Source organism: Brienomyrus brachyistius, chromosome 11 (genome assembly GCF_023856365.1).
Source record: "Brienomyrus brachyistius isolate T26 chromosome 11, BBRACH_0.4, whole genome shotgun sequence".
NCBI classification, from domain to species: Eukaryota; Metazoa; Chordata; class Actinopteri; order Osteoglossiformes; family Mormyridae; genus Brienomyrus; species Brienomyrus brachyistius.
Window position 1 is genome coordinate 4,923,581 of NC_064543.1, and position 19,612 is coordinate 4,943,192.

Consider the following 19,612-nt stretch of genomic DNA (forward strand, 5'->3'; position numbering starts at 1 on the left):
AGGTGTAAAATTAACCCCTTGATGTACTGGTATTTTTGGAAGGCTACACCGCTGGAAACGATCCTACTATATTCTCCCCATTGATAATTTCATTATTGCTGTCTTGGTTGCCAATATTTCATACATAGACGCGCGCGCTCACAAACACACACACATACATGTACATATGACAGCATTTCACTTAAATATAAGTAATGTATAAACTCAAATTAACTTAAAGCTTTGTGCAAAAATATACATAAATCGAGTACATTGTGCAGGTGAGCTTTTACATGTAAAATTCCCAAAAATGTGTGAGCACTCAGGCGGTTCATAAGCACGTGTCTTTTTCCAGTCCCAGTCAGACCAGCACTTCCGGGAAAAATGATTAACAGTCATTCTGTGTCCATATCGCACGAGGCGGGACGCTGGAAGAACAGGACAAGCAGGAAAAATGACGGGAAATGCGAGAAATCCCAGTTCAGGAAACTGCGCACCCAAGCTAGTAATGAAATCCCAGTTTTTATTCCGTATTCCTGTTTTAAGATGCTCTACTCCTTGCTTTATAAAGGAACATCGCGGTCAAAATAAAGACCTGTTTGTAAGACACTTAAAGCAATTGTCCATAAAGTGCTCCTTCGTTTGGATTGCCTCCTGTGATGTTTTTACAAAGACATAAGTATGAAAGCACGTTCATATCTTTGCATAAAACATTTACATAAAACACCATATCTAGCTACGCGCCCACGATGTCCAATGCAGTTTTGCCGAATGATTCTGTAGGTATAAAAAAAAATTAAAAATCACACGACCGCCGTCTGCGTTACCGTCACTATTTCACAACGACTGTGCGCAAAAAAAAAACTTTGTATTATTTTATGGCATGTGCACCTTTTTACGTATAGCATATAAACGAGAAAAGTCAACTCACAATAAATGTTTTATTGGTGTCCTTGATATTCGTTTTAAATTCCATTTAGGTAGGATATATTTCTATGACATTTCACATGGAAATCAGACAGCATAGTGCGCAACTGTAGGTCAATCCTTCGCGTTGGGATTATAAGTAGATTCCTCAGTTTCTGCTGGAATTATACTTCAAAAACATTACAATTCTCCTTCACAAAAAGATACAGTGAAGTTTAATCGTACAGCACTGTCATTACTAATATCTTAGGACAAACGTTCACCACTAATTAAACCCGGAAAGTAGACTCCGGAAAAAACATGGGTTATTCACAATAATCATTTAGAAGTACAACATATTTAACAAAATAGTAAATATTAACCAGTGAATAACCTAATTATTAGTAAGGACTTCGCCCTGTAAACTCGGCGGTAATCCACAAAAATATACTTCTTTCCTTAAATCTGGTGACGGTACAGTACATACGTACTTACTCCAATGTGATATATATATTAAAGTTACTATATACAAAACAAAGACAAAAATTTGGCTCGAAATCTAATTTACAAACAGAACAACGAGTGTTCATGGCTTTAGTTACCATTTCTAGGTCTTGCTTGCATGTCTGTGTTTTTGCATTAAGCGAAATAAAAATAACAACAAATAAACTAAAAACTTTTCACAAACATAATTATTTTTCATGGTAAATGATTTTTTTTGTTTCATTCAATTTAATTGCTTTAACAATTGAAATAAAAAGCTAAACTGATATTTACGATCATCTTTTAAATCCAAGTTCATCGCGTGCTGCTCTTTAGCCTGATGGGCTGCATGAGAGATTTCGTATAGCCCCCGAACTCACAACCTGATTCTCGGACAGCTAGCAAGACGTATCCGCAATTTCCAAGGCAATCGGGATTAGGGGGGGGGCAAAAACATGTAACTTGTAATCAGCGTAGCTGGTGCTGCAAGCAAGACCCGTCCACCAGAGGGCGACATTTTACTTCCTATTATTCTTGTGAAAATAGTATTCTGTACAAGTGCTGGACTGGACCAGTGACTACGAGTATTAATATATTCCGTAGACACACCCCTAAAGACTGGACTGGTGTGAACCTGGCAGCAAATTGGCCTGGAGTACCTGATGATTCCTGTTTGAATCTATGCGTGTTGCCTGACTCATCTTTTTAATGTGTTAAAGATACTTGGACGCATTTGGATGAACATTTCCCACCCGCAAAAATGATATAAAAAATGAATAATAATGATGATGAAGATGATGATGAAGAATACTGGGCTGACCTATGTTACCCAGGCATCGACACGCATGCGTTTGACAGATGGACCCTCCTGATCCTCTGCTCCCGCTCCTGGCCGACCCAGCCCCAGGGGGGGGTGGAAGTCAGCGCGGGGAGGGTCTTCGCGGTCGCTCCCGTCATAGGAGCTGCAAGAGGAGCTCAGGCTGTCGGCAGGTGAGCGGCCCATTTCCTGGCGTGAGGACAGGTGAGGCTGGGACAGGAAGGCGGGCAGGGTGGTGCGGTCGCGGGGGGGCGATGCTGGCTCCGCCTTGATGCTCACACTCTGACTGGAGCTGGAAGAGCCGCCCGGTCCGTGAGGCAGGTGGCTGTTAATGTAGGGGAGGACAGACAGACAGCGTCACCATCAGCTTCACCAGCAACATTATCTCCAGAGACCATGCAGGATCACGACCAGACTCCACTTCAGTGTCAGCTTCAGCATCAACATTGTCATAAGCGTCAGGATCAGCTTCAGCATCAACATCGTCATAAGCGTCAGGATCAGCTTCAGCATCAACATTGTCATAAGCGTCAGGATCAGCTTCAGCATCAACATTATCATAAGCGTCAGGATCAGCTTCAGCATCAACATCGTCATAAGCGTCAGGATCAGCTTCAGCATCAACATCGTCATAAGCGTCAGGATCAGCTTCAGCATCAACATCGTCATAAGCATCAGGATCAGCTTCAGCATCAACATTGTCATAAGCGTCAGGATCAGCTTCAGCATCAACATTGTCATAAGCGTCAGGATCAGCTTCAGCATCAACATTGTCATAAGCGTCAGGATCAGCTTCAGCATCAACATTATCATAAGCGTCAGGATCAGCTTCAGCATCAACATTGTCATAAGTGTCAGGATCAGCTTCAGCATCAACATTGTCATAAGTGTCAGGATCAGCTTCAGCATCAACATTGTCATAAGTGTCAGGATCAGCTTCAGCATTGTTATCCTCAGCATCAGGATCAGCATCAACGTTATCTTCGGTATCAGCTTCAGCATTATCATCTGCGTCCGGATCAGCGTCAGCGTTATCGTCAGCGTCAGGATCAGCTTCAGCATCAACATTCGCATCACTGGCCGTGGTGTGTGGCTCAGGAAGCTAAGCCTCTATGCCTCTGAACGGACAGTTGCTGGTTGGAACTCGGCCTCGCCAGAATAGTCACATGTCCATGGACCCCTGAGCAAGGGCCCTAAAGCGCGGCTCCAGGGATGCTGCACACTGCACCTGCGCTGTGACCCCCAAGCTCGCTGTCACGTGCGCCTGTGTCTGTGTGTCTCATGGAGAGCAAGATGGGGCAGCCAAAAAGAGAATTTCCCCATGGGGATTAAAGAAGGATACGTATTCTATATCAACATCAGCTGCAGCATCAAAATTATCATCAGCACCGAATTGTCAGCTTCAGCATCTTCATCAGCGATCTGCCATCGGCATCTCCATCATGCCGCATCTCAAGCGCGCATTCCATCCCCTAAGAAAAGGACACACCCCCAGACGTGGCGTGTGAAGTTACTCACGTCAGAGCGCCTTGTGCCACCGCACCCAGCTGATTCTGCTGCCATGACGACATGGAGCCCAGGGACAGGCCCCCGGGTGAGCCGAAGCCTTGGATGGAGGAGAGCTCGCTGCCGCTCAGGGAGTAATCTGCAAGGCGAGCAGAGCGACACTGTGTCACCGCGCAGCCCGGCAGTGCTGGCATGGGCACCGCAACACGCTCACTCACCGGTATTGTACGCCGTGGGCATGGCGGAGTACACCAGGCCCTGAGGTGGCAGGCTGGGTGTGGTCACAGAGACCACCGGTGTGGCCAGGGACTGCGTGGACTGGGAGCTGCTTATCCTCTGAGGGTTCTGGGAAGAGGACAGTGACATCAGAGCTCAAGGCCAATCACAGCAAAGCTCAGGTGCGGCTCACACATGCACGAGGACAGTGATCCCAGTGGTCTGAAGTCCCACAGGGTCACACGGTGCTGCCGTTTCTATCTGTCATGTACCATGACAGTGACACCGTAATGTAACTATGCTTTTAAATGGCTCTCTAAACCCAGCGTGCAAATCACCTTCACAATAAAACAGCCAGCTATCGAGTAACACAATATGAAGAACCAAAGCAATATGCATCCCATCCAGGATGTGTCACAGCCTGGTGCCCTATGCTGCCAGGAACAGCAGGATAAGCAGTGAGAAAATGAAGGATGAAAGATGGAATATTTTTGCTGTAATTCTCGTGTTGGCCACTAAGAGGTGCTGTGGTATCATAAGCTAAAGCCCTTTACAAACTTTATGCCATGTGACGAGTTACCATGCATGGAACCCAGAGGTGAGTATATTGGTAAAACAAATACAAGATGTGTTGCCATATAAATAAGTAAATCCTGGAGTTTCAAACTATTTTGTTAAATTATATACCAGCATGGTAAAATGAGGGGTAGGATTCAAGACAGGAGAATAATCTTAATCCTGTCATCATGACAAGAAAATTAGCAGGTGAAAAGTGTTGAACAGTAAGCGTTCATGGACCAGTGGTCAGAATTTTTTTTTCAGCCAAAAATTCTGTCATCTGTACAGAATTTTAAAAAGTTGAAAAGCAAACTTTCCCTAATGTACATTTAGAAAAGCATACAGTGAGAGTCAGTTCAGTAGCATGTTGCACTGGTGTGGCTGATCTGAATAATTGGACAGCCCCTTTGTATCAGTATTCCCAGAATCCCTCAGGCAGGGGGTTTGGCTCAGAGATCACACTCTCGCCTTGGCCCCCGGCCACCCCTGTGGCATAGAGGGGACACTATTTAAACGAGCTCATCACTGGAACCAGCTGTACACCTCTTGCCCAGTCCTGAGATGCGGGCTTCAGTACATTCCCTAAACAGGTTACGCTGTGAGTGCAACCCCCCCCCACCGTGGGCTGCTGCTCTCTGGAGTGGATTAAATCACTCAGGTCCGTGCCTCACTTTGGATGACATCATTCCCCATGACATCATTCCCCATGATGTCATCCACTTCAGGAAAGATAGGGTGGACGAGATAAACACGTTACGGTGCATGTTTTGTGTGCTGTACAGCGGCTGCATGCATGGAGTACGGTAACCGCGACTTAACCTTTCGAATGCGGCTGTTGCTCGGTCACGGCCGAGCTCCATCACCCGCGGAGCCGCAGCTGGGGCTGCGCTTGTGCATCTTTGTGAAAGCTCTTGTCATGCTTCAGCTCTGCGGGTGGTAAAAGTGCCCACAGCTGCACTTCCTGTTTTGCACTTCCTGGGGCGCTCTGTAGGGCCTCCCACAGCCCCAGCTCACAGACCGCAGGCCATCCCACTGCATTCTGCAAGGGGCGCTGCTGCGGTTCATGGCTGCATGCGTGCCGAGCCAGCTTTGCTGCGGGGTCCGAGACGACCCCCCCCCCCTCGGTGGCGTCCGGCCAAAGCCCTCACAAGCTCCTCCCCTGTACAACACCGGCCCGGCGGCTGCCCCTAGCTGTCACACCGCCTCACCTCCTTCATGGAGCCCGTAGAGCGCCCACACTACGTTTAGTCAAAGAGTGTGAGAGAGTGAGGGGTGTGGCCTCACACCGGTGAGGGAGGGGCCCAGTCCCGCGTCCAAGGCGGGCGTCAAGCTCCCACATTAACCGAGACACAAAGGAGGCCGAAATGAAAGAGGCTGCCATAACGGGGTGGGATCGAGCCCCCTTCTCACACCAGGCCAGGCAGACGGCGTACAGCCTGGGGAGGGCTGGGGGTTAAAGGGATTAGGGACAGACAGAGCGGGGCGCTTTGCAGCACAGACAGAGACGCAGCGTCTGTGATCCCCCGGGCTGCCTTAATACCTCCACCCGAGGAATAAAGGCAGCCAGACGTGACGAGGGTGACAAGATATTATCCGGCTCAGGGTGTGGGCTCCCGCTAAGCCGGGCCGGCTGTGTCACCGCAAGGCACGATTCATCTAATGCCGCCGTGACCTACTGACGAGCACGCCGCCCCTCAGCTGCCATCTTCCCTTTGCACAAGGCCTGAATAGCCTGCCAGGCCGGAGCCCTACTGAGCATGCTCAGAAGCCCACGTAACGAAGCCTGGCAAGCTGACAGCTACAGGGCAGAGGCACTTACGTCACCTTACTTTGATGAAAGTCCTCCAGCTGGTAGCAAGAGAATGGCAGAGAACTGGAGTCTTTGCAAGGCAGGGGGGTGTGGGGGGGGGTTTCACATGTTTGTCGAAAGGGAGGGAAGGCTCCGCCCCTACTGATGACCTCACACTAGCCTCAGGCCCTCAGCGTGGTCAGACTGAGTGAGGTCCATGCTGCATTACACTGGGGGGGCTCTCGCTTACTCTCTGCTGCCTGCTGTCACTCACCTGGGGTGCCATGGCACTCTTGTTGGGCGGGGGGATGACCACTCGCAGATCTGGCTTTCGGCTGCCCATCCCCAGGGCTCCCCCTGGTGGCGGGGGCGATTTGGCAGGCATGGTCTTCCCTAGGCCGTTTCCGCCGGAGCTCCCCTGGAGGCTGGGAGATCCTCGCGAGCTGACAAAGCCATTTCCTATGGGGAGACGGGGAGACAGACCACGGGCCAATCAGAGAAGAGCCAGGCAGCCAATCGGCAGAGCTGCTAGCAGGCCACTTCTGATGCCCCCTTTGGCCCATTTCAGAGGTTACTATAGTAATTATACTGCACATAACAACACAGGAAATGACCTCACTCCCCCTTGAAAAATGGCTAAACTAAAATCCTCCACGCCATCTGTTAGGGAAAGGAAGCACGCACTGTTTTCAGTGGACGCGAACGTAAGTATGGCTGCTGATCAGAGTCGACAGTATCACTGGAACCTGCACAACGAGAACCAATGAGAAGGCAGAGAAGAGACAGGTGAGGGTCCCGCCCCGCTCGGGTCCACGGTGAGTCATCGACGGCTGCCAGGTGGGCTTGGCAAGGAGGAGAGCCGTAATTACAGAGGGACCCCGGTGGGAGAGGTGGGAGAGACACGCGGACTCATCGAAATGGCAAGGCAAGACGGCCGGGAAAAATACGCAGCGATAAACAATGGGGCAGCACTCTTAAGAAGGCAAGTCAGCGTCGTCGGCGCCGAGAACATTACTGCAGAGAAGGTGGAACGGCAGGAACCAACATAAACATGTAACCGAGGCCCCAGAGAAATGAGGCGTGTGGGTATCAGTATAATCGTTTACACTGTTCTAACACTTTTACAGTAATTAGCGACTTTTAGGCAACTATTGTAGAAAATGCTGCTGGGTAAAAATACTGGAATAAATGGCATTTAACCCACTGGGTAATTTTCTGTACTGGATCCTGCCACAGGCCAGTGAAAACCCCCCAAGAAACAGCGTGGGTGGGGGCAGGAGGGTTTGTGAAAGCTTTAAATTACGGGGGCTGAGTAAGAGGCTGATAACGATCTCAGGGGTGAGGTCATCATGTGAAAAGCTGAAGGAAAGCAGGCAATCAGTCAGCATGACCGTCTACAGCCCAAAGATGCCCCATAACCGGTCAGAACCACGAACAGGACGTCTGCAGCACAGAGATGCCCCATAACCGGTCAGAACCACGAACAGGACCTGTGGCCCCCGGTGACAAATGCCTTATTCACCAAGTCACTGGCCCAATTAAAAGCCATTAAGAGCCGAACAGGTTAATCGTCTAGTTCAAGGGCTCAGCAGCCCTACAGAACCTTAGGCCGTCACCTACAAGTGCGGGACGAATCACACAGACAGAGGAGCAGCGCTAACAGAGGAGCGGCGCTAACAGAGGAGCAGCGCTAACAGAGGAGCAGCGCTAACAGAGGAGCAGCGCTAACAGAGGAGCAGCGCTAACAGAGGAGCAGCGCTAACAGTGCAGCGAGAGGCTCACACCTCATTCAGGATCAGCAGCCAACAAACAAATAGGCCAGCGAATCAAAGGCTGCACAGCACCCACAAATCCCCCCGGAAACAGACATTAATAATACAGCTCCGCCCCAGCCCGTCACCTGGAGACACAAAAGCATAAATATGAAGTGTCAGGGAACCCTAGTCAAACGCACATGGAGAGAGCGAGCAGGCCTTAGTTAGCCCGCTGATGGGAGGAGACAGACAGCCAGCCAGCAAACCAGAGAAGGCTGCACACCAGCATGCCTGTATTTACTGGTGAACAACCACAGTTACACAAATCATAACGAAAATGTGGTTAATTTCGAGCATGCTGGGGGCCAATTAAATCTGGCTTTGATTTGGCAGTGAGGCGTCCAGACAGACAGGAATGGCCTAATAAAGTACCATACAACGATAAGGTCCTAATAACGCTTTATTCTTAAGCAGTGTGTTGCTATACTTTAACATGTCATAAAGCCGTACATTAATAACAATTTCAATGGAAAAAGTCATGACACTTGTAATTGACATTAATAACATGCAAGTCATATAATCATATATTGTTATTGATGTATTTTAAAGCTGTCATCTTGTTCATTGAAAGTGTTATGAATACAAAGCTTCTGGACACAGTCACAGGTTCTGAACCATTAGAGCCACATACCAAAGTGCTTAAAACCATCATTACTACTAGTAATAATGAATATTTCATATGGTTTTAAAATGATGAGCATCATGCCCTCAATGGTGATGCTCGTTTAGATGAGCAGATCCTGATTGTTACCACAGAGGCAGTTGGCCGCTGGTCCTTCAGAGAGACAGCCTTATAAACATCCCCAGTGAGGGTGGCTGGGGGGGAGGGGCAGGCTGGATGGGGGGGGGGGGGGGGGCAGGCTGGATGGGGGCCGCGTCGTGCCTTTGCGAATCAGCCGCAGGAATTAAGGCAGATGGTGCCCAGGAAGTGAAGTGAGTTTGCAAATGACTTTCATTAGACGAGTGGGGGGGGTATAGGGCGGCACAGGGCCCCGGTGCTCTGTAAAGCCTTCATCAGCACATCTGCCATTCAGGCCGCACCTGGTCTCACTCACACCACATACGGGGGGGGGACGACACTATCAGGAAGCCCATACAGATCTTCTTCTTCGCCTTAGAGGACTGTGGCTGAACTCGATCTGAACATCTAACAGAAGCGGTTACTTCGTGCGAAAACAGACCGGTGATAAGCACACGGCAGTGGTGTGTGTGCTTTGTGCCGTGGCGCCTCTCCAGCCCACACGCCGTCTGCTGCGACCTTTAACCCGACACCCAGCAGCCATGACAGGCCATCAGAGCGCCACACGCGAAGGCCAGGGGGGGGAAGCCGTGTCAGAGTGCCGGGCCACGAGGCGGTCACGTCCTTATAAGGCCTTACAAACAGAGACACCTGTCAGCGGCGGGGAAAAGGGCATCGTGATACTGAAGGCGGGGTTGGCCTTGAAGGGGGCGCCACCTACAGGGGACCAAGGTGATGACAGGAGCAGCAGGAGAAATGACACCCTCCCTCATAGTATAAGGCTTACATCAGCATCCGGCCCCCAAGTACACAATACAATAATACAGTGGAGGAAAGGATCTTCATTCTTAACAGCCTCTGGCAGCACCAAGGGAAACACATTCTGGCTAAAAGTGTGTTTAGGAGAAGCAGAATGACACCGTGTTTAGTAAGGTTAGGACTAGGTTGGGGTAGGGCAGAGCCACCTGTGTTTGGTAGGGTTAGGGTAGGGCAGAGCCACCTGTGTTTGGTAGGGTTGGGGTAGGGCAGAGCCACCTGTGTTTGGTAGGGTTAGGGTAGGGCAGAGCCACCTGTGTTTGGTAGGGTTAGGGTTGGGGTAGAGCAGGGCCGCCTGCGTTTGGTAGGGTTAGGGTTGGGGTAGAGCCACCTGTGTCTGGTAGGGTTAGGGTTGGGGTAGAGCAGGGCCGCCTGCGTTTGGTAGGGTTAGGGTAGGGCAGAGCCACCTGTGTTTGGTAGGGTTAGGGTAGGGCAGGGCCGCCTGCGTTTGGTAGGGTTAGGGTAGCACAGAGCAAAGATCCCTGGCTAATTGGATGACATGACTATAGCAGCAGCTTCTCCTGCCTCCTACCTTTGACATTAAAACACCACCCCCACCCACATTCCCTGAAAGGCCAGTATAACCTTCACCCTCCAATCAGCTATGTAACTCTAGCCCCAACCCCTGCTCCCCCCCCACCACCACCACCACCACCCCCCCACTCTCTGCTACCCTGAGGCAGTTCAATCTGATCAGGGGCTCTATAGGCGTAGTGACACCCACAGTCTGCGTGGTCATTTGCTCAGCAAACAAATTATAAAGCAACCGTCCAGCACTACAGTGTGCTTGTCTCTCCACACTTCACTCCTGTGAGGGGGGACTCTGTACACTTACCTACAGGGCTGGAGCCAGTGCCGTTGGGAGCTGTGAGGTCTGTGGTGACCAGCAAGCTACCTGGGGGGGGGGGGGGGGGGGACAGGGAGGTCAAGCTGAGCACTCATGAACTGCAGCAGATCTATACACACAGCATGCATGCATCTTAAGTAACAGGTGCTTAAGTATATCTATATCAAACTAGAGCAGATTTTTGGTACTGACCTGCACTCCCTGTGCTGGATGGCCTCGAGGGGGCACCAGGGGACATGACGCTCCTGTGAAGAGAACCCTGTGTTGGGGAGAGCATTCCGGCATCGCCCAAGGAGCCACCGGGACTGTAGGCCAGGCTGGGGTTCGTCACTGGGACGGCCACATGCATTGAGAAGTTCTGCTGGGGCAGGGCGGCGGGCTGAGGGTGAGGACACAGATGGAGAGAAGGTCAAGTCCTGGGAGAGGAAGTAGGATGCCAACAGGGGAGAGGGTCACAGCCCAGGAGAGTGAGTGGGATACTGACAGAGGAGAAGGTCAAGACCCAGGAGGGAGAGTAGGATACCGATGGGAGAGGTCACGACCCGGAAAAGCCAGTAGGATATCAACAGGGGAGAGGGTCACAGCCCAGGAGAGTGAGCAGGACACTGACAGGGGAGAGCATCAAAGCTCGGTAGGGCAAGTAGAAAACCGACAAGGGAGAGGGTCACAGCCCGGAAGAATTAGTAGGATACCGACAGGAGAGAGGGTCACAGCCCGGAAGAGCAAGTAGGATACTGACAGGGGGAGACGGTCATGGCCTGGAAGAGCCTGAAGGATACTGAAAGGGGAGAGGGTCATAGCTCGGTAGGGCAAGTAGGATACCGACAAGGGAGAGGGTCATAGCCCAGAAGAGCTAGTAGGATACCAACAGGGGAGAGGGTCACAGCTCAGGAGAGTGAGTGGGATACCGACATGGGAGACAGTCATGACCTGGGAGAGGCCAAAGGATACCGACAGGGGGGAAGTTAATAGCCCAGGAGTGTGAGTAGGATACAGACATGGAAGATGGTGGCGGCCCGGAAGTCTGCAAGCAAGGGCTCGGGAGACAGGAGATCTGAGGGGGTCCGTCACCAGGGAGACCTGTGATACCCTCAAGATCAAAAAACTTTCAGGATTGTAGGATGAACATGGCAAGGGTACAAAACCGGCATTGCAGCCTTTTAAAATGGGCATGTTGGGATTAGAAAGACCCCAAACCTAAATTTCAACTAACAGGGGAACACTTTACTTCACAGGGAATATCATCACTCGATTGGAATTTGGTACTTTGACAGAATTAATACAAATGTGGTACCATGTCTACAAAAGTGAAATCTACCCTCCACACCCCCCCCCCCTTAGTTTTCCACGTTAAATCCTTCAGTGGTTTCAGCGTGACCTCTGAGAAGATGTCAGTTGCCCTGAGCGTCCATAGGTACTGAAGGCTTCCCGCTTCTGAGGGACACGGGTGGGTTGATGACGCTTAAAGAGGTAAACAAGAGGCCGGCCGGCCAGAGGGCAGCTTCAGCGTCAAACCATCACGTCTCTACTGGACTTGCGTGCGTCTCTGTGACCCCCCCCCCCCCCCACCACCAGTCACCGTGACAGTTCCCCACCCTCAGCACTGGCCCTGCTCATGTCACCATGAAGAATGACATTTCTAGCTGCACCGTAAGGAGATTGGGCACCACTCAGGAGGACGTGGAAAAAGCCGGGCACAGCCAGGAGCACGGCGGCTTTCGGGAAGGGGTGGGTTCGTCTGTCTGAACGCCGTGATCTTACCGGGCTAAAGACAGAAGTGCAGCAATAAAAACAAGAGCAAACTGGAATTATATTTAATGGTGCGCTACCTGTCGCCAGAAGGAGGCGGTACAGAGGGAAGCGAAGAGGGCGGCCGGATATGCTCACCATCTTATGACTCCTCATCATATTGTCGAACTCCTCGTTGATCTTTTTATATTTCTCTTCAGTGTGAGGCGTGAGGACGTAGGAGGCATCCGGGTCTGGGCTGTCGCAGCCTCTGTGCTCCTTTTTATTCAGGGCCTGTGGAGGACATGGGCAGAGAAACGGCTCAGGAAGTGAACAGAGGAGTCTGCATATGACGTCACTCTGTAAAGGGGTGGGTCAGGAGGCAAAGGGAGGAGTCTGCATATGACGTCACTCTGTAAAGGGGTGGTCAGGAGGCAAAGGGAGGAGTCTGCATATGACGTCACTCTGTAAAGGGGTGGGTCAGGAGGTAAAGGGAGGAGTCTGCATATGACATCACTCTGTAAAGGGGTGGTCAGGAGGCAAAGGGAGGAGTCTGCATATGACGTCACTCTGTAAAGGGGTGGGTCAGGAGGTAAAGGGAGGAGTCTGCATACGACGTCACTCTGTAAAGGGGTGGGTCAGGAGGCAAAGGGAGGAGTCTGCATATGACATCACTCTGTAAAGGGGTGGTCAGGAGGCAAAGGGAGGAGTCTGCATATGACGTCACTCTGTAAAGGGGTGGGTCAGGAGGCAAAGGGGGGAGTCTGCATATGACGTCACTCTGTAAAGGGGTGGGTCAGGAGGCAAAGGGAGGAGTCTGCATATGACGTCACTCTGTAAAGGGGTGGGTCAGGAGGCAAAGGGAGGAGTCTGCATATGACATCACTCTGTAAAGGGGTGGTCAGGAGGCAAAGGGAGGAGTCTGCATATTGCATTAGTTTGTAAAGGGACGGGTCAGGGAGTGAAGGGAGGAGTTCTGTGTGACATCACTCTGCAAAGGGGCAGGTCAGTAAGTAAATGGATCGGTCTGTGTGTGACATCACTCTGTTAAGAGGCAGGTCAGGAGTTGAAGGGAGGAGTCTATATGTGACCTCACTCTGTACGTGGGTCGGTCAGGGAGTGAAGGGAGGAGTCTGTGTGTGACATCACTCTGTAAAGGGGCAGGTCAGGAGGTGAACGGAGGAGACAGCATGTGACATCACTCTGTAAAGGGGCAGGTCAGGAGGTGAACGGAGGAGACAGCATGTGACATCACTCTGTAAAGGGGCAGGTCAGGAGGTGACATCACTGTGCACACATCACTGTTCTTTGCCCTACCAAAACCCCAACCAGGAGGGCTTGTGCCATGAGCGGTTGCTTCCCCTGGGACCTCCGTCCTCATTACTGCCCTCACCTCCTCAATTCTGAAGTGAAACTAGGACAATTCAGACATTCACAGCCACAAACAGGAGAGCAGCTTCTGCCAAGCGAGTCTTTCCCCCAAACGGCCCAGTACCTTAGGAGAACCGTGACCTTAAAACAAGCCCTAAATCCTGTGAGGTCTCTCCTAATTGACAGTGTGTTACCTCACAAGTGAATGAACATTTCCATTCAGTCAGACGTTAGTATTAAGGGCAGATTCGAGCATCACAGTTTCACGTTTCTGCTAAGGGAGACTGACGCGTCACTCCCTCTGCGTGAGAGAGGGCGGGGCGGCTCTCTAATTCCACCCGCGCATGCTCGGAAACATTTCCGTCATCCTCCTGTTATGATAAGCCCTCCATCTGGAAGACTCCGGGGACAGGAGATGGCCTGCAGTTTAAACATTTGCGAGGTTAAGACAGCCCGCCCGCTGCGCGCGGGGCTTAGCGGTGCCGTGCAATGTTTACACGGCCGGCGAGACCTCACCCATCGCGGGATTCAGAGGGCCGTGCTGCGTCACTGCTTATGACAGTGCCTGCGACGCAAGGCCGAACAAATAAACAAACGTTTGTCTGTTTTTGTTTTGAAAAACACCACTAAGCTCTCAGCTGAAACGACATCGCCCCTCTGCCGTTGGAGCCCATATCCTATTCAGTCATCTTGCTTTGTAATTCATGAGAAACATGACATCAGTTTACACTGGTTTCCCTCACATAAGAAATGCTCCGCATGCTGCAAAGGACCGACTTCAGACCTCTGCTAGTCCACTCATAACTAATATTTCAACAAGCACTGATATCGGCTTAGAATTCATCTTAAAGGTAAGAGTTACAGCGTCTTCCAGCAACGCGGTGGACAATTAACTTTATCTGAAATTAATTCCAGAACAGCTGTGTACTTTTGAAGTGCAGCTTATGAAATATAAATGATTAATTTGGTTTAATTAGCAGCAGTAATGCGGGAACCAGGGTGGATCGGTAGTGCGATCTCTCCCGTCCAAACACATGGTGTTCTAGGCGGACCGGTTCCGTATCGGTGATGGACTGGGGTTCTGTCCACGGTGAGAACTGCTTATTTTTCTCAGGAATATATATGATTTCCCACAGTCACCCTGTTCGTTTAGAAAATTAGTCAGTCACAGGAAATGCGTCGTCCCTTTCAGCGGCACACAACGCGGACGCTGTTGAAGAGCTGCATGCGTACGGCTTAACGAGCCGTCTATGCAATCACGCCTCCCCCCTCACCCCCGAGGACCAGGGTCATTTCCTGTTTACCACAGGACTCCTCGCCTGGGAGTCTCAAAAACAGCCCCGCTGCCCCCCGCCTGTGAGCCACGGAGCCACAGATCTGATCGCAAATTCAAATTAAAGGCCCGGCCTGCTAATTATGCGAAATGTGTGTTGGCCGGGCCGAGCGTGGCCGACTGGGGGGTGGGGCTGGGGGGTGGGGGGCTTCCAGGGCAGCCAGCAGCCCGGTCAGTGCCAGACGGGTGCTGGTGGAAACTTACCAGGCCGGTCAGGACCGGGGGCCTGTCTGGCTGATCGCACACACAGTGCAGACTGGAAGCATCTCCAACTCCTACACTGCTCTCAAGTAATAGGACTTTTTTTCATTAAATTAAATATGTTGAAATGTGTCAGCAGCTGTACGGCAAAACAAGCGACCCTGAACGAGGCAGAAGCCTTCAGTGACGTACTGAGCTCTCAAAGGCTGTATCAGCACCAGCTAGTGGCCCCAGGTTCGAAATGGCAGGCGCGTAATTCCGTATTAAACATCTCAGTCCCAGAACACCTTACAGACACTGTCCATGAGAGGAGAGAACAGGCCGCAGCAGATGTCCTCTCTCAACCCCCCCCCTACATGGTCTCTCTCTCCCTGCCCCCCCCAGTCTTCCCGCCCGGTCTCTCTCTCACTCCCCCCCCTTTCTGATCTCTCTCTCCCTGTCCCCCCCCCCCGGGAAGCCCCTGAACCTTGGCAGGCTGTGGGCCCATTGCCTCCTGCTCATTCAGGACTGACTCACACACATCAGTTCTTCCCCTGGTGACTCATGGGATCCTACTTGGTGAAAAACTCCCTAAAGAGCTGCTTCACCTATGGCTGCCACTGTGCTACACGCACCCTCACACACACACACACACACACACACACACAGTCTTTTGCCATTTTAGTTTTTTTATTCACAGATTTTTTATAAAATTTCATTTCCTCTTGGGGGGATCAAAGAAATGGTCCCCACCCACAATGTTAAAATAGCAGGTCCCCACAATGTAATGTTTATCCAACTCACTTACACCCACAGACAGACAGGCATACACACACATGTGCACCATGGGACAATGGCTGCTCAGGGGAGACGTGTGACCAAAGGAGCACTTAGAGGGCCGAGCTACACACACACGTAACAAAGCCCCGATTCCCAGGGTCACACCGCTGCTGGTGTCACCCTCGGCCCTGATGCAGAAATGCAGGGCAGCGACTTTTCACTAAGTGCGAAATCGCAGGAGAGAGACGCAGGAACATCCTCATTTGGCAGCTGCCAGCGTACATCACACTCCCACATAAACAAACATTCTCCAGCAAGTACTGTTAAAAATCAAGAATACTACTAACTATTACTATCTACTAAAATGCAACATGACTACTAACCATTACTAACTAAAAGCAAAAAGCAAGAAGACCCATCCAGCAAAACGATGGCTTTCACAGCCCTAACCCTATCCATGTGAATGACGGCGTACATAAGACGTGTCTGTAAGCTGGAAGTCTCGGCTAGAGCAGAGGCAGAAAACGAACCGGCACACAGACGTGAGCACTCGGACAGCCAGGACAATTCTACATTTCTGGGTCCGTTTGTTTGAGCTGTAATTGAATTTTAAAAACATAATTGCGATAAAGACACGGGCAATTTTGTAATTTTAGCAAATGTATATTTCCATTAGATAGGGAAAGATGTGGCAGGCACCTCTGGGGACGGCTACATCTTAGCCAGCGCTTTCACAGACCTGTGCTAAGCGATTTAATGCATTCCTTGCAGAGCCATTACAGCCCCCCCCCCCCCCCCCCGCCACCCCACCCACCCCCTTTCCCGAAAGCAGCTTCATTTTTTACTTATTTATAGGGGTTTCCAAGCAGAGCCGAGATCTCTGCCCCAAAACCACATCTCCTGGAACACGATCGATGTGCGTGTGCAGGGGTGACGCGTGTCGCCAGGGCGACCCTGGCCGTTGCCCCGCCGTGCCCCCACCCCAGCGAGAAGCGCCCTTTAAGTGATGCTTCCACTGTCACGATATGGATGAAAGGCTCGGAAACCGCTGAGCACAAAAGCACAGGAGAACGTGGCCGAGCGAAGGAGCTCGCCTGAGCCAGCTGGGTTTCCACGGGGGCGGGGGGGGGGGGGGGGGGAGATCTTTGTGATCCCTGAGAGGATGAAAATGGTGCGCGGGACCGCCCCCCCACACGTCTGCAATTCCTACATCAGGAGTGACTCTACGACCGAACACTCACCAAATACAGTTATTTCAGGAAGAAATCACGTTTGTCTTCCTTTTGACTATTTATCTATTAACACATGCAATACTTTCCTAATTATACTCCTGAAATGTGCAATATTGTCATATTTATTGTGAAACTGGATCACAAGGAGAATGTCTGTAAAACGTTTTTATTTAAACGTGTACTTTTGTCTTTTTTTGTTTATTATCACATTGTTCACATTTTTTATCCATCAGGCTCCTTTTAAATTCAATGTTATATTTTATTTACTTATATTATTTTCAATTTATTCTGTTTATATTCGGTTTATATTCTATTCGTATGTTTTTCTGTATTTGTTTCCTTCCCGACTTTTTCCTTTCTTGCACTGACAAGGACTTCCAGTTTGGTTGTACCTTGTGCAATGACAATAAAGGCATTCACCCATCCACTCATTCATCCATTCATTAGCTCTCACTTCTCAGCGAATCTCTGTTATACTGCACATCAGCGAGACGCCGAATTTAAAAAAAAAAAAACTAGACGACTCAATCGTCACAAGAATGCAGGAAATAAATTAACAAAGAAAATAAGGAGAGGAGAAGAGATTATTCATGTTGGCCCGTGTGAGATATTGAAAGACGTGTGAGTGAGGGGCCAGAGCAGAACAGGCTTGTCGGCCTGGCCGAGAGGGAAGGGGCTATGATCCGGGTGGCGTTAAACTCCAGCCTGCGTTAAACATAAAGACACACGCGTGAGGCACGGCAGCGATGTCATCCCCCCGAACGCGGCTGGCTAACTGGCAGTCACTCCTCCGTCAGACGGCTCCTTTGCTGAAGGCGCTGCAGAGCTTAGTTCACCACGCTAAGCAGCAAGGAAGACCTTTCCAGAAGAACTGGGTCTCCAAGCAGCGTAAGGAGCCTCACTTTCACTCATTTAGGCTATAACACCCAGCCGTTCGTAAAAACAGGAAATCTGAGTGATTCCTTACGCAGCCCGTTGTGACCTTCAATTATCACAATGCTGCAGCACGGAACCCTGCGCACCAAGCGTCCCGTTTCAAAAGCCACCCCAGACTTACCAATGTGAAGACGCATAAACTACAAACAAAGAGCCCATAACTAACCGTCTTCACGCTTTCAAGTCTCCCCTTCAAAGCTCACAGATCATTTACAAGCCGTAAGAAGAGCCTGAAGAAACGAAACGCCAATCAAAAGCTGCTTGGCGGGAACTTAAAAATGACCAGACGGGAGCAGGAGTGAAGCTCGGGGGCCGAAAGTTGCCGGCGTCCGCGCCTCTGCGTAGGAGGCCTTCCTGCCTCCTCAAGCACATCGTAACATCAGCGCCCCCCTGCTCCAATCCAGCGATCACTAAAATATTCATAAGGATAACGGAGAGCCCCTTCCAAGCCAGAATCTGTGAGCCTGAGCGAGAGCACGCAGAACAATGTCCAGATAATTGTGAGCTTCCCTCACCAGCATCCCGAGTGTAGAGGAGCAACGTGAAACCACTGATTTAGACCTATGTAGCAAATTAACTGATCCAAACAGAATGTACAAGCTAATTAACTGTTTAAGACTTTTTCTACAACTAATAAAATGCTGTAATGGTCACATGACGTGGTTTGTAATACACATTCACCCATCCATTCATTCGTCCATCCATCCATGCATACACCTACCCATCCTCTGTACCCACTTGTCCTGTGCAGAGTCATGGGACGATACACAATAATCACGGCTTTAACCTGAGAAGCAGAATCACTCCTTACCTGCTCTACACAACACTGAGCTCCTACTTACTTAGTACTTTTAAATTAATTATGAGATTATACTTGCACCTGTAAGCGTACATACAGGCGGGGGCTGGACTGGAAGGATCCATGGGCCCGGCTGGGGAAACGCTGCTCCAGCTGCTGTGCTCCCGCTCGAACGCAAACGCGAAGTGAAAATTCAGCAGTTTTCACACTTGGCAGCCTGCATGCTTTCCGTGCAAATTCATATCCAAACCCCCATCCAGCCAGGCAGTTTCTACACACTAAAGACTTAATAGTTACAACAGCATGACTAATTAGGGGAACAAAAATGGGAGGGAAAGCAGTGTTGCTTTTAGCTCCTTCAACACGACTCCTGGAAAGGTCAGGGAGGCTTAGCCATAATTAAGGCCGACACGGCTCTGCACTCTATCTGGGAACGGCTGCACCCAGATTCCTACCTGACTGCAATGCGACACGGACCCAATGCTCTTATCACCAATGGCAGTGTGGAGAGTGAGAAGATGTATCGTTTCCTGACGTTACAGAATCAGACTCAGCCATGGCTTCCAGAGTAGAGCCTTATCACCAGAACAGCAGGACCCTCCAACAGGCAGTCTTGCTAATTTGCTTCCCAAGAACAAACTTGGGCCACAATGAATCATGGGATTTGGTTTGGAAAGTCTGCAACCGATGTATGTTTGATATTTAGGGCAGGAGTAGAATGACACCCGGCAATTTTTACGGCCCTCTCTACTTCTGTTCTTAGTATTGGAACAGTGGTTACAT

The 19,612-nt window shown here is 50.4% G+C and overlaps 1 protein-coding gene across 4 annotated transcripts in view; it reads right to left on the reverse strand.

The window, feature by feature from the left end:
• Nucleotides 1-901: 901 nt before the first annotated feature.
• LOC125751831 (myocyte-specific enhancer factor 2A-like) overlaps nucleotides 902-19,612 on the reverse strand; it is a 52,385-nt gene continuing 33,674 nt past the window's right edge. For all 4 annotated transcript variants that reach the window (XM_049031204.1, XM_049031205.1, XM_049031206.1 and 1 more), the window contains exons 5-11: nucleotides 12,358-12,492; nucleotides 10,663-10,849; nucleotides 10,459-10,518; nucleotides 6,529-6,713; nucleotides 3,910-4,036; nucleotides 3,704-3,830; nucleotides 902-2,510 (exon numbers count right to left, since the gene is read on the reverse strand). In XM_049031204.1, coding sequence (XP_048887161.1) covers nucleotides 2,189-2,510; nucleotides 3,704-3,830; nucleotides 3,910-4,036; nucleotides 6,529-6,713; nucleotides 10,459-10,518; nucleotides 10,663-10,849; nucleotides 12,358-12,492 — 1,143 coding nt within the window. In that variant the 3' untranslated portion in view covers nucleotides 902-2,188. The remainder of the gene's footprint in view (nucleotides 2,511-3,703; nucleotides 3,831-3,909; nucleotides 4,037-6,528; nucleotides 6,714-10,458; nucleotides 10,519-10,662; nucleotides 10,850-12,357; nucleotides 12,493-19,612) is intronic.